The sequence below is a fragment of the Kogia breviceps genome, chromosome 13 (genome assembly GCF_026419965.1).
Source record: "Kogia breviceps isolate mKogBre1 chromosome 13, mKogBre1 haplotype 1, whole genome shotgun sequence".
Classification (NCBI taxonomy): Eukaryota; Metazoa; Chordata; class Mammalia; order Artiodactyla; family Physeteridae; genus Kogia; species Kogia breviceps.
The window spans coordinates 76045752-76068750 of NC_081322.1; the positions used below are offsets into that span (position 1 = coordinate 76045752).

The 22999-nt window shown below is 37.7% G+C and overlaps 1 protein-coding gene across 2 annotated transcripts in view; it reads right to left on the bottom strand.

The window, feature by feature from the left end:
• Positions 1–4027: 4027 nt before the first annotated feature.
• The window catches only part of LATS1 (large tumor suppressor kinase 1), a 42388-nt gene continuing 23416 nt past the window's right edge, over positions 4028–22999 (bottom strand). Inside the window, exons 4-9 of one of the 2 annotated variants that reach the window (XR_010836084.1) lie at positions 20341–21854; positions 18433–18495; positions 16847–17429; positions 14232–14414; positions 13920–14026; positions 4028–7915 (exon numbers count right to left, since the gene is read on the bottom strand). Coding sequence is in view for 1 of the 2 variants with exons in the window: in XM_059083452.2 (XP_058939435.1) it covers positions 7406–7915; positions 13920–14026; positions 14232–14414; positions 16847–17429; positions 20341–21854 (2897 nt within the window). In the remaining variant the exon portion in view is untranslated. The remainder of the gene's footprint in view (positions 7916–13919; positions 14027–14231; positions 14415–16846; positions 17430–18432; positions 18496–20340; positions 21855–22999) is intronic. The other variant, XM_059083452.2, reaches the window with a different exon arrangement.

The window sequence follows — 22999 nt, forward strand, 5'->3', positions numbered from 1 at the left end:
TTAGGAAGTTATTACAATAATTCAGTTAAGAGTTGATGAGGGGGGCTTCCCTGGTGGCGCAGTGGTTGAGAGTCCGCCTGCCGATGCAGGAGACACGGGTTCGTGTCCCGGTCCGGGAGGATCCCACATGCCGCGGAGCAACTAAGCCCGTGAGCCATGGCCGCTGAGCCTGCGCGTCCGGAGCCTGTGCTCCGCAACGGGAGAGGCCACAACAGTGAGAGGCCCGCATACCACAAAAAAAAAAAAAAAAAAAAAAAAAAGAAAGAGTTGATGAGGGCCTTTACCAGTCAGAATGGCCATCATCAAAAAACCTACAAATAATAAATGCTGGAGAGGGTGTGGAGAAAAGGGAACCCTCTTGCACTGTTTGTGGGAATGTAAATTGATACAGTCACTATGGAGAACAGTATGGAGGTTCCTTAAAAAGCTAAAAATAGAACTACCATACGACCCAGCAATCCCACTACTGGGCATATACCCTGAGAAAACCATATTTCAAAAAGAGTCATGTACCACAATGTTCACTGCAGCTCTATTTACAATAGCCAGGTCATGGAAACAACCTAAGTGTCCATCGACGGATGAATGGATAAAGAAGATGTGGCACATATATACAATGGAATATTACTCAGCCATAAAAAGAAATGAAATTGAGTTATTTGCAGTGAGGTGGATGGACTTAGAGACTGTCATACAGAGTGAAGTAAGTCAGAAAGAAAAACAAATACCATATGCTAACACATATATATGGAATCTTAAAAAAAAAAGGCTCAGAAGAATCTAGGGCAGGACAGGAATAAAGATGTAGAGAATGGACTTAAAGACACGGGGAGGGGGAAGGGTGAGCTGGTACCAAGTGAGAGAGTAGCATGGACATATATACACTACCAAATGTAAAATAGCTAGTGGGAAGCAGCCACGTAGCACAGGGAGGTCAGCTCAGTGTTTTGTGACCAGCTAGAGGGGTGGGATAGGGAGGGTGGGAGGGAGACACAAGAGGTAGGGGATATGGGGATATGTGTTTATGTATAGCTGATTCACTTTGTTATACAGCAGAAACTAACACACCATTGTAAAGCAATTATACTCCAATAAAGATGTTTTAAAAAAAAAAAGTACTGATGAGGGCCTTAACCAAATTAGTTTAACCAAACAATGGGGATGAAGATGATGAATTAGAGAAAAATGCATTAGGTAAATAACCGAATTTCATGAATCACTGCATGGGAGATAGACAAAGTATAAATGACCTCAAATTGTTTTGAAAATCAGATTATACACTAACACAAGGTACACAGTAGTTGGGGTACAAGTTCAGCAACAGTAACAAATGGTATATATATGAATTTTTTTTCCTTTTAATATTCTGCAGTTGGATAGACAGCCCTGCTTCACGCCATCTTTCAGGTAGCCAGGTTTTATTCATTTTGTTAATCCACCATCACTAGGGTATTTTCCTAGATTTTATGGTTCAATATAAAGTCATGATTCTATGTTCCATCCTGTGGGAAGCGGGAAGGAGCAAGTAAAGGGCAAGCAATATCACCTTTAAGTGTATGAAGTAGAATTTGCATATATCACATCTGCTTATATCCCAGTGGCCAAAACCTAGTCATGTGGCCACAAATTACAAGGGAATGTGAGAAACATGGGCTCTAGTGGGACAGTTGAAACATGAACAGGGATGGGGGCTCTATTAGTAAAAGGACAACTGAGAGAATGGAAGCTGGAGAACAAGAGCAGCCTGTGTCATTAGTCAACCCCTCTGGGAGCTAGGAACTCTTGAGAATCCCTTTTCACTACAGAACAAATTTAACCCTCCTCCAGGGAAAACAACTCAAAGTCCCACCCAGATTGTGAATCCACCAAAATGTCCAGGATCTCTGGATGACTTTATGGAAGGGAGAAGGAAAGACTGGATACTTGGGAGGACAGTAACTGCCTATGTTTCAAACATAAATTTGATATCCTCCTTTTAGCCCTCACACAAAAGCAGATACATTTTCTGTGTATTTGCCTTTGGCATAACAAGGTATGGTCGCAACTTTAAGCATGCCAAACATGGATCCAAAATGCAGTAAAATGAGAGAGCCAATGAGCTAGACGGAGGGTCCCACAATGGCACCCGTCAGCACCAGGGTCCACGCAGTAGAACAAGCTGCAAAGAATGGCTGCCACCAGTTTCTATGTTCCCAGGGTGAGCCGCAGCTGCCTCCCACCTCAACAGGAGACTCTCCAGGACCAGGAGTGTATGTCCACCATTCAGTCGTCTGCTAGAAGATGGTGTGGAAGTCACGGAAAAGTAGCTTGGGCAAAGAAAGAAATTAAACTGTGATGCAGGTCTGCTGAAACCACAGCTAACCTGGCTGAGAGCTCCTGGATGACGATGATGACATATGAAGGCAAACACATTGTATTAGAGACATTTTCTCTGAACATATCATGAGAGCTACAGAATTAAAAGGGAAATTGGATTCCATGGAGTCCTCATCACTTCTCACGCACCAAAAATACGCTAACGAAAAGGACAAATAAATACATTAATTGGAAATCTTAAAAAAATGTAGTAAAATGAATCATAAGCATAATGCAGTTTGCATCAGCTATACAACAGCCTCATATAGACCAAATATAAATTTACAAGTGGGACTTCCCTGTTGGTCCAGTGGTTAAGACTCTGAGCTCCCAACACAGGGGGCCTGGGTTCGAGCCCTGGTCAGGGAACTAGATCCCGCATGCCACAACTAAGAGCCAGCGCAGCCAAATAAATATTTTTTTAAAGTTTTTTACAAGTGAGTGCTAACAAGAGGATAAAAGGAGACCTAAGAATGATGGTAAGGACTTCGCTGGAGGCACAGTGGTTAAGAATTCCCCTGCCAATGCAGGGGACACGGGTTTGAGCCCTGGTCCAGGAAGATCTCACATGCTCTGGAGCAACTAAGCCTGTGTGCTACAACTGCTGAGCCCATGCGCCACGACTACTGAAGTCCTTGCACCTAGAGCCCATGCTCAGAAACAAGAGAAGCCACTACAATGAGAAGCCCGCGCACCACAATGAAGAGTAGCCCCCGCTCACTGCAACTAGAGAAAGCCCAGGTGCAGCAACGAAGACCCAACGCAGCCAAAACTAAATAAATTTTTTTAAAAAAGAATGATGGTAATGCTTGAAAAAGGGGGAGAAAAAACCCTAAATATTTGTTCATCTTTGTAAAGCTGATTTAAGATTTAACATCCAACACATATACTTTATTTGGTAGGCAGTTCATGTCATAAAGTAAGAAGATTGTAAATAAAGGAAAAGAGATTAGCTAATAACTTCACATTTTTACTAACTGGGTTCAAATGATACTAAATGCAGAGTTCAATAATTTAAAAAGGTTTAAATCTGTGATCTAAAGGGAGCCTTTAACATGAAAAATTTATTGTACTTATACTGGACAAAATGAAAAAATTTTACTGGGCTACACTAACTACTCAGTTTGCCTTAATTTACGTAGGGATTCTCATTAGCTATATATGTTTTAATTTCAAAGCATCAAATTTTTTTTTTAAAGAACTTTAGTACTTTTTTATCTTTGGTTGCGTTGGGTCCTCGTTGCTGTGCGCGGGCTTTCTTCTAGTTGCAGTGAGTGGGGGGCTACTCTTCGTTGTGGTGCGCAGGCCTCTCATTGCGGTGGCTTCGGCTCTAGGCACGCGGGCTTCAGTAGTTGCAGCATGTGGGCTCAGTAGTTAAGGCACGCAGGCCCTAGCATGCACGGGCTTCAGTAGTTGAGGCACGCAGGCTCTAGGGTGTGTGGGCTTCAGTAGTTGTGGTGCATGGGCTTAGCTGCTCTGCAGCATGTGGGATCTTCCCAGATCAGGGATGGAACCTGTTTCCCATGCATTGGCAAGCAGATTCTTAACCACTGTGCCACCAGGGAAGTCCTCAAATTTTTAATCATAAATTTTCTCTGAGAATAAAAAGATTACATTTTTGAATTAAAAAATCAACTAAGCAGCCTAAAAGTCAGCCTTCCACACATAATTTAAAGATTTGAATTTTGCTTTTTTTTTATTATGATCCCAGCAAATGTTACACTAGAGAAAATGATTGGGGAAATACAAATAGATTCATTAAGAACACAGGCTGATTATTCATATCTACTACATTCAGAAGTATGCAAAACAATTTAGTTATATTGCAATGCTGTAACTCCTTTTCCTTACAAAGCATTATTTTATAAAACTGTAGTGTTGTATTGATTCAATTTTAATACAAAATACTTATATACATAACACAATATAAAAGTAAACTGTGGTATAGTGCCTTCACAAAGGGATCTATTAAGGCGCTTTACAAATACACCATTATGTTGATCCAAATTACTTTCTGTTTTAGATTAAAACAAACAGGCTAAATGTTTCACTTTAAATACCAAAGGGATTTTTGTTTATTTTTGTTTATTAAAGAAAAATTTCTAAAGTACCTTAGGTAACAGCAGCAGCAATATCTAAAAATCCTCCCACTGTATTCTCTAATTTCAACATATTATTAAGTCAGAAGAAAACATTTCCACTCACAGTTTTGCACTTTGCAACAGCAGAAGGTAATAACTTTTTAAAAAAGTCAATCTCAAAGTGACTTCTTAGTCATACATTCTATAGTTTCTATTACAAATAAGGTAGAAAAGATACAGCAACAGGGCCTGCCTTAGGACGTCACTGGACAATACATAACTGTATCTACAATTACATAATTATAGAACACATTTCATAAATACCACTGATATGCATAAAGGGGGTGAGTATAAGAAAGACAGCAAGTTTTTTTTAATGAGTGGGAAAATTATTTTAAAAAGAAAACATGAACGATCAATGTTTTCACTCCATTTCAATTGAGAGCATATAGATTTTTGACATCGTTCTCATCTTTTTGGTCAGGAAGCACCAGATTCTACACTGGAAGATTTGGATATAGTTTGGGAATAAGACAGCTAATAAGTATATCCAAACTGCTAAAAATGCAGATACGAAAGGCTTGTACACTGCTTCAGATAAACACAAAAAGCTTATACTGTCAGAGGAAACCTAAAAGAATACAAAATTTGTAGTGTCTGTTACATTTGAGGAATAAGGGCAACACAGATTTTGGGGGGAGGGAGGGGGAGAAGACAGCACCTTAGTTTTCCTACAATGTAAATGTAACAAAGTTGGTTTTGTTCTGTATTGCACCATAGTCCAGAAATAAAACAACTAAATGGAAATTTCAATAAATCTGACTGAGAAAGCCTGAAGAACAAGGGGGATAACTTAAAAATTTGAGTACTGAGCTAGAAAGTTCTTGAACTAATTTGTTTTGCATAGAATTTTACAGGACTAATCAAACGTTCCATGAAGACTGCCATCTTATATAGTGCATTTTCCTACAATCCTCTGAGTAGAAGTCCTTCAGAAATATTTATTAAGCTTGTAACAAGCCAAACATGTATTTCAGTGCCCTCAAAAGGGTGTGTTTAAGATGTCTTGGTGCTGTACCAGCAAGAGAGGCAGTCCTAAGGATATCTTATCACATGGTACAGACCTTTCACACCATAAATTATCAGTGTTTATACAAGATGTGCTAATCTGAGTACTAATTAGTAAACTTACAGCAAAGTTCCTAGTTTAATATATCAGTGTTCTTGCAGGACAGAGGTCCCTAACCAAGAGTTTGTGACAGCTTTCAACACATCCAAAATCCCTAAACTGCATGCAACATTTTACGCGTATGTGTTGATGTGCATTTTTCTGGGAAGAGAGGCCACAGCTTTCATCAGATTCTCAGAAGGACCAATGACTCCCAAAGACCTACCATTACATAGCGGGTAATGCATTGGTTTACAAGCTGAGAAGGCCACTATAGAAAGGCCACCTATAGAAAGGAGGGAAGTGTGAGCTAATAAATCTTTTTTGCTCTCCCCAATTCAACCAGAACAGCTTTGCCTTTAATTTTACTTGCACACATGATTCCAGTAGCTTTTATTTGAAGAAAGCTGTAAGTTTGAAAAATCACTAAAATTATGCTTCTTCTCCACAAATATTGTTTTGATAAAACAATTCCCTATCAGTGGAGCTTCAGGAAATAAAATACAAATTTTACTAATGTGAGAATAGAGCCCTTTTCCCCTTCCTAAAAGTTAAGCTAAATGTATTTTGGTATGAAACCACAAGTTGTCCTTATACCTAAGTATTATATATAATAGTAATGCTGAGAAACATACTGTTTAACCTTAATAAGTTAGGAGGTTTTGAATTTTCTACTAAGACCACTATGTATTTTTTCCTAATTACTAATGGCCACCTTAATTAGGAGTTAAATAATAATTTTTTTTCACCAATTAATCTCTGCCCATGGGTAAAATATTGCCAAATAGCCACATTTTCTTTTGCCAGTAACAATCTGTGTATGCATCTCTGTTCTGAAAGAGGAAAACTGTAACATTACTGATGATATAATCAAAACTGTCACTATATAGAAAAAGTACTTTTCTAGTAAGTACCCACAAATAATTTCTAATTAAAGTTTCACATGAAGCTGAAAATAATCTCTCTGCTTAGGATGTGGAGTTTTTTTTTTAATTTCAAAGTAAAAATATGAAAGATCCTATTAGCTTTTAGTATTGAAAATCTTAATTTATGGCAGCTTTGTTCCCTTTAAAAACTGAAAGCAGCATTAAAAATACCAATATGAAAAGAAAAATAGTAGTGCTTTGTTTCTTTCAAAGCCAGTAATTTTCTGAGATATGTTAGAAAATTAAATATTCCACAGATGGGAAAAAAAGATAAACTGCACTATTTTTTCATTTGGATGAGTATACTGTTTCAACCTTGTATTTCTTAGTTACAAAATGTGAATTATACAGATTATCATTAGCCTAGGAACACTCACCACCATGATGGCTTCATTTCTATAGCTTATTTTTTTCCAAAGACAAATTATGGGGGAAGAAAGAAAAACACCTCTGTAAATGTGGGGTATATTTCATATTTGGTTAAAGCAAGATAAAACTAAAACTGTCTTTCAAAAAATTTTCAAAAATTCTTGTTTTTTAAAAAATTATTTAGCATATGTACAAATAGATATCAGGCTTCTCCTTTTAAACAAAGCACTATTTTTTATTTTAAGTACTTTAAGTACCAAGAACTGACTATAATATTCAGCTCATAATTTACTTTATAACAATTTTTTTTCTAAATTACTGATTAAAAAGGCTGGAATAAATTAACATTTCAAAAGGATTTCCCATAATTTAGGAACATAAAAAATTGTACACAGAGCACACATACATAGCTCTGTTACATTTGCATAATTTTACTCTCAGAGCTTCAAAAACCCCTGCGTTTCAGGCCTTTTTGCAAAGCCTCATTACAATTATCTCCTAGTGTGTTAAACATACACTAGGTCACGATTTTTGATCTCTGAGCCTGTGTGCTGATCATCTTCATCTGACTGCTGCTCTGAGCCTTGTGAATTAATATATTCATATTCAATAGGCTTTGGATAATTATATGGGTAGCCATTGTCATCAAAAAACCTCCGAAAGGTAAATTCATAGAAAGCATGTTCAGGGTGCTTTCCATTTTTATACCATCCGTTCAGAGTGTCATTTACATTTTCTTCTTCATTATCATCACTCCGTAACTTATCAGGATCAACAGGATCAAAATTTGATGTATCTGTTGGGTGTGTGATTTTAGGAATGTATGAAGCAGACTGCTGTCTCAGGTCACTGGAAAAATCAATTGTTTTAAAAAACGGATGAGCTTTTATTTCATCAGCACCATTCTTGCCTAAGCGATCTTCTGGTCCTCTGCAGAGTTTAATAATAAGATCAGAGGCTTCAGGACTCAGTTTAGCTTGCGGTGGGATATGAAGAGATGTCTGCCAGTTGATAACCTTTAAGGAAGATTTTTAAAAATTAGAAGAAGAGAAATAAATAAGTAAAACAAAAATTTCCTCCAAGTTTCAAATGAAAAAATCTTACTGGACTATTAGTGTTTTTTTAAAAAAATAAATTGCATGGTATTTCACCTTCCTTACCTTTTTATTTTACTTCATTTTTTTGGCTGTGCCGCACAGCTCGTGGGATCTTAGATTCCCCCATCAGGGATCGAACCCAGGCCCTTGGCAGTGGAAGTGTGAGTCCTACCCACTGGACTGCCAGGGAATTCCCTCACCTTCCACACCTGTAATAATGAATCGGTGGGAAATAACCCTACTTTCCATTCCCTCCACTCTAGGCAACTTGTACTCATATTACATGACTCACTGTAAGTTTTAGTTCCCCTGTTAAGACCTTCAACCTACGGTAGAAATGACTTTCTACTGTGCCTCCCCAGTTCTATATATTTCCTTGTAGCATAATATCTCTAATACTTTGTGGTATCTATTTATGTCTGTGTCCTACTACAGTATAAAATTTCATAAGGCTATAGACCATGTTTTGTCTTTGCATTTCCCAGTGTTTGGCAAATTGCCTGGCACATAATTAATAGATATTCAATAGACACTTATTCTTGTTTTGAATAAACTGGAATGAGGGAGGGAGGAAGGAAGGGAGGGAGAGAAGGAAGGGGTAGATCTCCATAAATATTTATTAAATAAATGAATAAATGAACTTCATTCTTCCTTATTCATATATGAGCTTATCAGCGCTGTGTAGAGAAGAAAATTAAACCCCCTCTTCAATAACCAAAGTAAAAACTCAATGGACCCTTTTGGCCTCGGCACGTGACTCAGCTCAGTCCAGTTCAAGATGCTGACAAACAGGGCTGGTGCTTGAAAGCTTTTTGAGGAGATAACATGTATTTGAACATGTTATGATTGATATATACAGAGTAGAGGTTTTTGCTTACTGTCCCTTTCATGGTGGTAGCAGGGGAGAACTTCTGAAAAGGTGCCAAATATCTGCAAGAACATGTATCTGCACCATAGAGAATTTCTGTAGAATTCAATTCCATTTAAACTATTTAAAATCATTTTTCTGCCAACCAGCCCCAGCCTGAAGCTCAACATAGTAACTAGACTAGCTATCCTAGCAATACAACTATCTTAAGACGACTTTGTCAGCTGCTTTAATTTACAAAGGTTAGTTCTAAATCCCATTTTGACTATTCTAAACATTGTATGTTTCAAAGTATCCTTTTAAAAACTTGGTTTTTTGTGCTTACATTTTTTTCTATAATAGATTATTTTGATGATTAAGTTTGACCCCTTTGACAGAAAATGGATCAGTGGATTCCTAAGGATCAGGGAGGAGTTTGTGCATAGGGTTTCTGGGGAGCGGGGGCAGGTGTTGAAGAACTGTTCTACACTTTGATTATGGTGGTGATTGCATTTGTCAAATTTCGGAGTGAGTTTTACTGAATGTAAATTCAATGTGAATAAACATGACTTTAAACTTAAAAAAAAACAAAAACAAAAACTCAATGGATGGGCTCAACAGCAGAATGGAGATGTCAGAGGAAAGAATCAGTGAACTTAAAGAAAACTCGATGGAAATGATACAACCTAAACAACAGAGAGGAAAAAAAGAGTTTGAAAATATGAGAAGCTCGGTAACCTGTGGGACTATACCAAAAGGTCTAACGTTGGTGTCAGAGTTACAAAAGGAAAAAATATGTGGTACAGGAAAAATATTTGAAGAAATGATAGCTGAAAATTCTCCAAATCTGATAAAAGACAAACCTGTAAATTCAAGATGCTGTTTGGTGTCAAGAGACACCAAACAGGACAAGCCCTAAGAAATACATGCCCAGACAAATCATAATTACAACATTGAAAGCTAAAGAAAATTTCTTTCAAGTAGCCAGTGAAAAATGATGCATTGGGCTTCCCTGGTGGTGCAGTGGTTGAGAGTCCAACCTGCCGATGCAGGGGACGCGGGTTTGTGCCCCGGTCCGGGAAGATCCCACATGCCACAGAGCGGCTGGGCCTGTGAGTCATGGCTGCTGAGCCTGCACATCTGGAGCCTGTGCTCCGCAACGGGAGACGCCACAGCAGTGAGAAGCCAGGAGGCCGGCGTACCGCAAAAAAAGAAAAAAAAGAAAGAAAAAAATAAGATGCATTACTTGAGGGAACAATGATTTGAATTACTGTAGATTTCTCATCAGAAAACTATGGAGGACAGAAGGAAGTGGATACATTTTAAAGTGCTGCAAGAACTGAAACCCAGACTTCTATTACCAAGTGATAATATCCTAAGGAAGGTGAAATAAAGACATTCTTAGATGAAGGAAAACTAATCTGCTGTAAGCAAACCTGCTCTAAAATATTTGCTAAAGGAAGTTCTTCAGACAGAAGGGATTGATATAGAATCGTAAAACATCAGGAATGCAGGAAAGCAAGGAAAACGCTAACTATCTGGGTAAATACAAATGACTATTCTCATCTTGAATTCTTTAAAATAAGTTGATGGTTGAAAACAAAAACTAACATTGTTGGATGAGGCTTTTTTTTTTATGTGGACCATTTTTAAAGTTTTTATTGAATTTGTTACAATATTGCTTCTGTTTCATGTTTTGTTTTGTTTTTTTTTTTTTTGGCCAGGAGGCATGTGGGATCTTAGCTGCCCATGCTTTGGAAGGTGAAAAGTCTTAACCACTGGACCACCAATGGAAGTCCTGGATGAGGTTTTAAATTTATGTAGATGTGATATATAAAAAACTAAGACACAAAGGGTAGACAATGAAGGGACCTATATGGTAGTAAGGTTCTACACTGAACTTTCAGTGGTAAGATACTGATTCTAAGTAGACAATGAAAATTTAGTATGTATCTTATAATCACTAAAGCAACCTCTAACAGAACTATATAAAGAGATAATAGTAAAAAACACAGTAGAGTGAGATCTCATGGAAAATGGCAAATAGGAAGCCTCAGTGGTCAGTCCCTCCACAAAAACAATCATTAAATTGAGAAAAAAAGATTCAACTCTCATCATAATCAACCATGTTGGTACTGTGGAATCTGACTAGACCCTAAGAGCAACAAGGGGAGTGCTTCATGAAGGGAAAAGCTGCTAAAACTTGGTAAGATAGCAGAGTGCATGAACCAACTACCATTCACCACTCCTCAGCCCCACTGTGGTTATGGAGAGGGTAGCTCATTTTCCTGGTATGGTGCCAAGTAGGCAGTAAGGACCTTGCCTTCCAAAAATTTGAGGTTGTGCATTTTGGCTGGTCTTGGTGATTCCCTGAGGGACCAGTCCAGAGGCCTGCCTTTCTTTTGACCCTCTCGGGAATACTTAAAGAGAGAGACATGATTTTCTTTTCTGATACAGACATTTAAGGAAATCTCTATCAAGCCACTGGATTAGGCTGTTTTTCTTTAAGTTTTGAGAGTTCTTAAATAGTCTAGAGATAAGCCTGCTATTGGGTATGTGACCTGCAAGTATTTTCTCCCAAACTGTAGCTTGTCTTTTCATTGTTTGACTATGTCTTTGGCAGACTGAAAGTTTTTAATTTTTGATGAAGTCCAAATTCTCAACCTTTTCTTTAATGAACCATGATTTTGATGTCATTTCTAAGAACTCTTCACCTAAGCCCAGGCCATAGAGATTTTCTCCTACATTTTCTTTTAAAAGTATAGCCTTTATATTTTATCTAGATCTATGGCTCATTTTGAGGTAGTCTTTGTGTAAGGTGTGAGGTTTATGTTGAGTCAGTATTTTTTGTATATGGCTGAGCAATCTTTCCATCACCACTTGTTGAAATACTATCCTTTCTCCATTTGTACCTTTGTCAAAGAACAAATGGCCGTATTTGTGTGGTCCTATTTCCCTATTCACTATCCTGTTCCATTATCTGTGTGTGTATCCTATTGCCAATATCATACTGTCTGGACTACTGTAACTTCATAGTAAGTCTTAAAATCAAGTAGTTGATTCCTCAAACTTTGTCTTTCTTTTAAAAAACTGTTGTTGTGGGACTTCCCTGGTGGCGCAGTAGTTAAGAATCCGCCTGCCAATGCAGGGGACACGGGAAGATCCCAAATGCCGCAGAGCAACTAAGCCCTGTGCGCCACAAGTACAGAGCCTGTGCTCTAGAACCCACGAGCCACCACTATCGAAGCCCGCGCGCCTAGAGCCTGTGTTCCGCAACAAGAGAAGCCACCACAATGAGAAGCCCACGCACCGCAACAAAGACCCAACACAGCCAAAAATAAATAAATAAAAAATAAATTTATTTTAAAAAACCTGTTTTGTTATCAGTTTCTTTGTCTACCCATATGAATTTTAGAATTGGCTCACCTATACCTACAAAAATTCCTGCTGGGAATTTTTATTGGATTTGAGTGAAATCTGTAGATTAGTTTTGGGGGAACTGATAGCTTTATTATGTTGAGTCTTCCAATCCATCAACACGGTATGATTCTCCATTTATTAAGATCTTGGTTTTTTCCATCAGAGTCTGTAACTTTTAGCATTCAGATCTTATTCATGTTCTATTAGATTTATACCTAATAGAATTATAGGTATGATATGACCCAATATTATACCTAAGTATTTCATTTTGGGGAAGCTACTGTAAATGGTATTGTTTTAAAATTTCAGTTTCCATTTGTTCATTGCTTGACTATAGAAATACAATTGATTTTTACATAGTACCCTTATATCCTACAACCTCGCTAAACTCACTTATTAGTTCTCTGGAGTTTTTCAGATTCCCTGGGATTTTCAGTATTAGAAAATTATGTCATCTATGAATAAAAGCAAGTTTTAATTTTTTTCTAATCTTTATGCCTTTTATTTTTTTTGTTGCTGTGTTACGCTGGCTAAGACTTCCAGAACTTCGTTGAGTAAGACTCATTAGAACAGACATCTTTGACTTGTTCTTGAAATTAGGGAGAAAGCATCCAATTTTCTACATACACACAGCACCCACACAAATATACATGTATTTATACATATGCATATACTTACATATATACATATATATTAAAATGAAGGGGAAATAAAGACACTTTCAAACAAATCTGACACAAACCCGAGAGAATGCATTACCAGTAGACCTGTAATAAAAGAAATTCTAAAAGAAGTTTTAAATATAATGTATTAAATGCAATGACAGAAGTTGTAACTTGAGGAGAGCACCATAGAAAAGATGATATCTTAAGACATTCTCAGAGAATGATTAAAATGACCAGGAGTGAACCAGAAAGGGGGGAAGGTTGTGAAACATGGGAGAGAAAGAAGGACATTCCAGAGGGAATGGTATGAACAAAGGAACTGAGGACAAATTTGGACTTTAACCCACAGACAAGGCCACTAAAGGGTTTTTTTGTTTGTTTGTTTCTTTTTTTTCGGTACGCGGGCCTCTCACTGTTGTGGCCTCTCCTGTTGCGGAGCACAGGCTCCGGACGCGCAAGCTCAGCAGCCACGGCTCACGGGCCCAGCCGCTCCGCGGCGTGTGGGATCTTCCCGGACCAGGGCACGAACCCGTATCCCCTGCATCGGCAGGTGGACTCTCAACCACTGCGCCACCAGGGAAGCCCTAAAGGGTTTTTTAATGGGACAATTTATGGTCAAAATTGTGAGCAGCTTTTCATTTAAGTGCCAGGGAGATACAGACATTTGTTAGTACTTTGGGGCTAGAATGTGCATGAAAGGAAACAAAGCCAGCAGCCAGTAGTAAGAATAAACTGGAATACATCTTCAAAAGGTACTAAAAACTTCTATGAGAATGACATATGAATGTAGTGTATGAGTGAGGAAGGATATGAGTATGGTAACAGTAATATGATGGAGGTAAGAGTTCACTCATGGAATTTTAGTGGGTTCCCGTAACCTTACAAGTTCTTTCTTTAATTCTAGATGAAGATGCTCAAAGTAAAGGACTGATAAAGGTGTATGGTATTGGGACTTCATAACAATTCTTTTGGTATAGATTCTATACCTTACCTTCACTTGCGTTTCAAATGGTGTTTGTGCCAAGAAAGGAGGTTGTCCCACCAACATTTCAAAAAGAATGACACCAACACTCCACCAATCACATAACTGTGTATAGCCTAAAATAAGATACCAAAGTTATGGTTATTCATAAGCACTTTTAAAAAAGTGCTCAGAATTAATACAATCAAAATTAATATTAAATCACCAATTTATACTGTAAAATTAATACTTTTATTATAAGCCTGAAACGAGCCATATTCTAATGTAAGTTTCAGCTGGTCTAAAGGCATACTGAGATTATTTATGAAACAAACGTTTTACCTGTTCGTAACAACACTTCAGGCGCAATATAATTAGGAGTCCCAACCAAAGAATGTGCAAGACATCGCTGGTGCTGGCGTGCAGCTCTCCGCTCTAGTGGCTTCAGTCTATCTCCACATCGACAGTTAGAGGGGTCACCCCATTCATTACTGAAATCCATACTATCTTGCCGTGGATGGTCACCTGTATAGTAAAAAAATAAATAAACAAAAGCAACAAGAACAAGAGTAAACCTAGTCTGTTTAACCTTTTGACGTCATGGTTTAGAGTTAACAACGCTTCCCCTTGTTGACAAGCTGAGACACAATGTATGGCAAGTCACTGATGGTGTTTATTAATAATTAGAGCCTGCACTCTTGAAATATCAAGAGGACAAGTTTTACACTAAGAAAAATAAGCCTAAGATGCAGTAATTTACTCAATATTAAGTGATGACGGTAAAAACCATTGAGTAGGTGGGATTGAGAATTTGGTACTCAGACTGTTCTGCAATACTACTCTGGACAAAGTTTCAAACAAATTAGATTTGTGTCTCATTCATTCAGCAAATGACAACGATAATAATAAAGACACTATTCTCTCAGGCAGCTTCTCCGTAGGGGAGAAATACAACAAACAAATACATATATAAGGAACATAGTGACGCATTCCATACAGAGAATCAACATGGGGTGTGACAAGGCAAATGTTCTAGGGTGGCTTGGGAAGACCAACTGAGGTGACATTTGTAAAAAAATAAGAGGAACTCAACCATTTGAAAACCAAAGCAAGGCATCCTACACAATCACAACAGTATCAGAGAAAAGCCCAGTGTGGTTAGTAAGGGGGAGGATGGTAGGAAATGGAGGAGCCAGTGCACAAGGGTGTTGCAAGCCAAAGAAATGGTATGCTTTTTCCTCGAGGTACAGTGGGAAGATACTGGAGAGTCTGAAGCAAGAGAATGAAAAGGTCTGATAAATGTTTAAAAAAGAAAACTTTAACTGCTGTATAGAGAATAGATTATAGGGAGAACAAGGGTGAAAAAGAGATCAGGTAAGAGGCTATTACAGTTAAGTTTGGACTGTGATGGTAATAGTGCACACGGAGAAAAGTGAACAGATTGAAGATATATTTAGATATATTAAGAGGTGGAGTAAGCAGGACTTACTGAGGGATTAGATGTGGACGGTATGGAAGAAGAATCAAGGATGGGTGGTGGTAGTATAATTTACTAAAAGGGAGGGGGAACAAATATGGAGGGGGAGAAATTAAGAGTTGTTGATTGGCAATGTTAAGTTTGAAAGGTCTATTAGGAATCCTTATGAAAGGGAGAGGCTATTTCTGAAGAGAGAGATTTGGAAGTCATTGATGTAGAGCTAGTAATTAAAGCCATGACTGGATGAAATCATCTAGGAAAAATAATATTTGAAATTAACCTAACTGTAGTAATCATCTAGGATGTTTGATTAAAATACAATTTCTACCCTCCGTGGAGATTTTCAATCAGAAGACTGGAATAGAGCCTAAGAATCATACTTGTAAGATGAACCCAAGTAATTCAGATGAACCTGGGGAGACATTAAATTATGATAAGCTGAATATTAAAGTAGGTTCAGGATCTACTCCTAGCAGTATCTCAGTTCTATCCATTTAATGTCAATCTACTTGTGTTCACAAGAAGCACTGGAGGCGTTACACTTACCTCAGAGGACTGCTGTAAGCATTAAATCAGAAAATATGTAAAGCACCTAGTCATGGTAAGTATTCAACGAATGTCAGATTGACTTACACTTCCATTAGTGCTTGGAAGGATCTTGGTGAGGCAGTGTGGTATAGAAGAAATAACATGGGCCCTGTAAGCAGACAAACCTGAGTTCAAAGCCTAGCCCTTACACTTATTTTCTGTCTGACCATGGGAAAGTTTCTTATTCTAACTTGGCCTCAGTTTCTTTACTCTGCCTCACAATGACGTTGTGAAGATTAAACAGAATCATGTACATAAAGTGTTTAAGGTTAAATAAGTTGTATAACAGTCATACAACAGAAGCCTAAACAGTCGTGAAAATAAATGTTATATGCAGGAACACAGATGAACCTCAAACAAATAAAGGAAGTCAACACAGAAGACTATATATAGAATGATTACATTTAAACAAAGGTTCAAGAGTAGGCAAAATGAAATAACAAATTATTTAGGGGTATATACATATGTGATAAGAGTGTAGAGAAAAGTAAATAACTGATTACAGAATTCTGAAATACTCCTATGGAAGAAAGAAAAGGAAGTGATTGTTTAGGGTCTTCAAAAGTACTAATAATCTAGTTTTTAAGCTGAATGGTGGGTATGGGGCTTCATTTAAAAATTATTTTCAAATTGTTATTTGTGTGACATATTTCAAATTAATAAAATGTAAAGAGATTAACTAAAAATGTTAATGATATTTAGAAATAATTAATTCTAGCACACTCTTTCATTTTATAAATCTAAGTGTCTAAAGGATTCACCCACATTTATCCAGTGGAGTCAAGACCTGATCCAGGACTTCTGGCTCCCATCCAGGGATAATACCATCTTATATTTTATTGCATTATAAATCATATGCATACGTCCAAACAAATTTTATGATTTTACTCACCACTCTGATAGTACTTAGAATCATGCGTCCATCTGAAGCCAGTGCAGAGGCCGAAGTCAGTCAATTTAATATGACCATCACGATCAATCAAAATGTTATCAGGTTTAATATCTCTATGAATAAAACCCATTTTATGAACACTTTCGACCGCACAGGTAAGTTCTGCTATGTAGAATCGTGCCAGATTTTCTGGAAAGATGCCCATTCTAATTAACAGGCTCATCATATCACCCCCAGGAATATAGTCCATTACAAAGTATAAATTGTCCTTGTCTTGGAATGAATAATAAAGACGGACTACCCATTCGTTGTCAGCTTCGGCCAGGATATCTCTCTCAGCTTTAACATGAGCAACTTGATTTCGAAGCAGAACATCTTTCTTTCGAAGAGTTTTTGTTGCATATAAAGCCTTAGTATCTACTTTTCTTGCTAGACAGACTTCACCAAATGCTCCTATTCCTAATGTCTTTATCTTCACAAACATAGACTTGTCCATTTTAGCCCTCTTAAGACGGATGTAATTAGACTCTTTTTGGCAAAGCATCTTTCTCATTTGATCTTGGGCATCTTGAGATAATCCAACCTAGGCAAATAAACTAAATATTAAATGAGGAATTATCTTCTATACTGAATATTAAGAAATCGCTTGGAAAAAATTCAGGCATATATTTAAAGGTTAAATGCATAATAATTTTTAATAAAGCATGTTAGAAATCTAGAATATACTTCAGAGAAAATTAATTATCAAAAGTGCAGCATAAGAAATAGTTAACAGGATACACAAGGTGAGTGTATATGCAGAGTCTGCTGTAGAGAGCAAGGAGAAGATGATATCAATGGTCAGCTTTCTACTCTTCTCTAATGCACTCAAAAAACATGTTCCCAGTGTGCAACAGCCAAACATGTTAACATGCATCCTCACCTACCTCTCCATGCATATTCATCCCACATTACGTAATTAGATTGCTTCCATTATATGCATCTCTTTGTGGAATGTCTACGCCTCAAATAATCTTCTTGTCATTTTATCCTTCATGAAAAGATATTCTTCCACTTCAGGATCATTTATTCTAAAAAACTGATGTATTAAGAACAAAATAATGTCTTTCCTAACCTAACCACTCATTAATAGTCAGTCTTTCCTTTTATCTTTCTCAGGGCATTAGAGTACAGCCACCACTAATGCAAAATGCAAAGGGTATGTCCTACCTTATTTAAAAGGGAAAACTTTTTTGATTTCAAGGTATCTTTTAAATATTTTGGAATGTTTCAAAGAATAATCAGTGTGACTTATGAAGATACCAAAGAAACAGATAAAAACAAAAACCAACGTCTAAGTAGACATGGAATACCTGGATTCAGAAGGAATGAATAGTTCATTTTTGACTAGTTAATGAAGAATTAACTTAAGAATTTAAATAGAAAAGGAATTTGATTTGAAAAGTAGAGTATAATTCTAGAAATGCAAGACTAATTAAAATATAGCAACCTCATGCTTCTGTTAGGATGCGCGTTTGCATGCAAAATCTTTTAAGGGTGGCATGCCAGACTTAGTACAGAACTATTTCTCTAAAAATCTTACTTGCCTACACAGTAATGGAGGCTACAGAAGTCAGCAAAGCTTCCAACACCATAAAAGTTTAAATCAGCTATTAGTGAAAGTGAAGAGGAAAAAGGAAAAATAAACTAAGAAAATACATACAGACAGACTTTAGTAAGAAATCCTAAGACCTAATAAATATGGATAAGTCATACAGGTTATCATGGTATTTCTCACCTCACAAAATTCAATTTACAGCAGGAGTAACTATATTGTGAAATCAGATTTAGAAAAATCATTTTTTTTTTTTTTTTTTTTTTTTTTTTTTGTGGTACGCGGGCCTCTCACTGTTGTGGCCTCTCCCGTTGCGGGGCACAGGCTCCGGACGCGCAGGCTCAGCGGCCATGGCTCACGGGCCCAGCCGCTCCGCGGCATGTGGGATCTTCCCGGACCGGGGCACGAACCCGTATCCCCTGCATCGGCAGGCGGATTCTCAACCACTGCGCCACCAGGGAAGCCCTAGAAAAATCATTTTAAATGAATGGCTCTCTCAAATTTCATAAGGAAGTTTAACCAAAATTTAATAAGCCTCTTGGCTTTTGAGCACTAGATGTAAGATCAGGAGCCAAACCTTCGAACTGTAAACACAGGATAAAAATAATAATGAAGAGTACCACTGTAATATCATCTAGTGAAGAGATCTACATGGAATCAACAACAGATATTAATCTAAGGTGTTTAATTATTCTGATCTCCTTTTTAGTAGTTTGATTTAATAATTTCAACATATTTTCTAGTACATTATAAAAATAAAATTAGAAGGGGGAAATAACTGAAAGGAGATGTGTCTGACACTTTCTAATAAGACCAATCTGATGAATAAGTCCCCAAGCCCCAAAGCTACTGTAAATAAAAATAAATGTTTCATAAGTTTATCAAGAGATGGGACCCAGATATTTCTAGTTTATTTTAAAATTTAAGATAATGTGTAAACTCTAGAAAAAAACCCTTGCTCCAATTTCCATTAAAGGGATTATGCATACCTAAACTACACACTGTAAACTGTATTTTTCTTAATTTATTACAACTTTATTATAAAAAATTCTGAGTTAGGGCTTCCCTGGTGTCACAGTGGTTGAGAGTCCGCCTGCTGATGCAGGGGACACGGGTTCATGCCCCGGTCCGGAAAGATCCCACATGCCGCGGAGCAGCTGGGGCGAGCCTGTGCTCCGCAACGGGAGAGGCCACAACAGTGAGAGGCCCGCGTACCGCAAAAAAAAAAAAAAATTCTGAGTTAATCATGAAATGCTAAAATAAAATGGTATAATCAAAAATACCTAATGTTTACTGACTTTTAAATAATTGATAATATATTTAGGATAAAAAGAAAGAAAAATACTGGACCACAGTATTTTAAAATAAACAACAAGCAAATACATAATCAAGTATAAAAATGGACATTTTAAAAGGTTTTATACTCAGCCGTAAAAAAGAATGAAATAATGCCATTTGCAGCAACATGGATGGACCTAGAGCTTGTCACACTGAGTGAAGTAAGTCAGACAAAGACAAATATCATATGATATCGCTTACATGTGGAATCTAAAAAAAAATGGTACAAATGGTACTTATTTACAAAACAGAAATAGAGTCACAGATGTAGAAAACAAACTGATGGTTACCAGGGGGTAAGGAGCGGGGAGGGATAAATTAGGAGATTGGGACTGACATATACACACTACTATATATTAAATAGATAACTAATAAGGACCTACTGTATAGCACAGAACTCTACTCAATATTCTGTAATGGCCTATATGGGAAAGAATCTAAAAAATAGTGGATATATGTATATGTATAACTGACTCACTTTGCTGTACACCTGAAACTAACACAACATTGTAAATTAACTCTACTCCAATAAAAATAAAAATTTTTTAAAAAGAGGTTTTACCCGCATCATTTCGTTCTCTAACTGTTTTTTACGATGTAGACGCTGCTGATGAGATTTGAGTACATTTTCTACATGTTGCTCCATAAAGAATTTAAATGCCTGAGGAGAATAACTTTGGATACGAGATTCCCTTCGCTCTTCATCTTTCTTGTTTTTCCTAACGGTGATAGGTGAAGTGGTAATCTGTTTCTTTTCTTTATCTCCATTATCAACATTTTCATAACTTTTCTCACTCTCATCTTCCTTGGGCAAGCTCGGCTGTTCCTCTTTGCTAGATTTATTGACTGATTCATATGGAGGAACAGATGGGTTTTGGTGTAGCAGATGTTTGGGATAAGGTGGTGGTGGACCTTGATAGTTTGGAGCTTCAGCAACAGGCGGCATAACAGTCATATTTGAAGTGGTACCCTCAGAAAAAGGACCAGGTTGAACAGTTTGAATTGGCTGTGGTATCCAAGAAGGGTGTGTAGGTGCTAAAGCAGTCTGCAGCTCTGGTTTCAATACACGTATACTTTTCACAGGCTGTTGAATGGGAGCTGGTGTAATAGCAGTGACTGTTGTAGCCGAAGGCTGCGAATTAGCAGAATGACTTGTTCTATTTCCTAATGGGTTATTAAAAGAATTTGACCTCACTGGTATGTTAGGTTGCCATGTAGGGATTTCATGTCCACTGCTCGGGGATGACTGGGCCGGAGCAGAAGATGACTGAGGCCAAGTTGTTTGCAGTCCAGGTACATTAATGTTATAAAGTTCCATGTTATGACTATTTCTGTTTGGCACCATCATAGACTGAGGAATATTCCCATTTGTGTATGATGAAGGAGCAGCAGATCCTCCTGTCTGTAAAGCAGAAGGGCTTTGTCCATTAGCTGGGGTCAAAGGGTATGGAGGCGGTGGCTGCCGATTCACAGCGCCAGCAGGGACAACATTTTGGTGTATCATAAAATCAGTCTGGCCACTACCGTTCTGAATTCCAGGTCTCCCTGGTGGAAAGTTAAATTTGTTAGCACTCTGCATGATGATTGGTTGCCTGCCAACAGGAACAGAATTAATGCCTCTCTGTCCCTGATTAGGAGGATTCATTGGGGACGTGTTAAGAGGTGGTGGAGGATAGCCCTCCTGCCAGGCTCCGGGTGGAACAGGAGAGATGCGGGAGATTACGTATTCCATGTTCCCAGAATAGCGCTTTGTTTGAGAGTTTGGTTCCCATGATGGGGGAGGTGGAGTTGTACCTCTTGGCGGGGGAGTCTGGCCTCTTGGAGGTGGTGGAGGAGTGACACTCCTGACTTGAGGAGGTGGGGGGGGGTTCACTCTCTGTCCGTTGCTAGGGTGAGCTTGAGTAAATGCTGTTACACCAGATCCTGACAAAGGTCTTCCTACATCTGTCTGTGAGTTGGGACTTTCAGAACGATAGGCCACACTTTCTCCTAGTGGTGGGCCATGTCTCTGAGGAACTAAGGATTCTTTAGAACCTTTCCAGCTTTGTTTGCGGTTAACTGATTGTTGCACACTCCCTATGGGAATAAAACAAAAACAAACAAAAAAAAACATGTTTTTTTAACCTCTTACTTTTGAAAAATTTAGCTTGGAATTCTAACACTACTAAATGATAATTCTCTTTCAAGAATCACAAAAATCAAATTTGAGTATGTGCTTTTATTTTACCTTTTAAAATTTTATTTATTTTTGACTAGGTAACACGTTCTCATAGCTCAAAATTCAAGCGGTACAAAAGGACACCCACCCTGTCCCTTGGGCAACCAATGTCACTGAAGGTAACCAATGTCATCAGAAAGATATTTTAGAAATACACAGGTAAATAGTACTAGAAAAGGGAAAGGGAACCCTCCTACGCTGTTGGTGGGAATGTAAATTGGTGCAGCCACTGTGGAGAACAGTATGGAGGTTCATCAAAAAAACTAAAAATAGAGTTGCCGTATGATCCAGCAATCCCACTCCTGGGCATATATCTAGACAAAACTATAATTTGAAAAGATACATGCACCCCTATGTTCATAGCAGCACTATTTACAATAGCCAAGACATGGAAACAACGTAAATGTCCACTGACAGATGAATGGATAAAGAAGATGTGGTGTGTATATATACACACACACACACACACACACACACACACACACACACACACACACACACACACAATGGAATATTACACAGCCATAAAGAAGAATGAAATAATGCCATTTGTAGCTACATGGATGCAACCAGAGATTATCATACTAAGTGAAGTAAGTCAGAAAAAGAAAGATAAATACCATATGATATCACTTATATGTGGAACCTAAAATATGACACAAATGAACTTACCTAAAAAACAGAAACAGACTCAGACATAAAGAACAGATTTGTGGTTGCCAAGGGTGGGTGGGTGGGGGAGGCAGGGAAGGGTTGGGTTGGGAGTTTGGGATGAGCAGATGCAAACTATTATATACAGAATGGATAGAAAACAAGGTCCTACTGTAAAGCACAGGGAACTTATATTCAATATCCTGTAATAAACCATAATGGAAAAGAATATGTATATGCATAACTGTATCACTTTGTTGTACATCAGAAACTAACACTGTAAATCAACTACATTTAAATTTTTTAAAAAAGTATACCTCCTATATATACTATTGTGCCTGGGTCTTTTCAT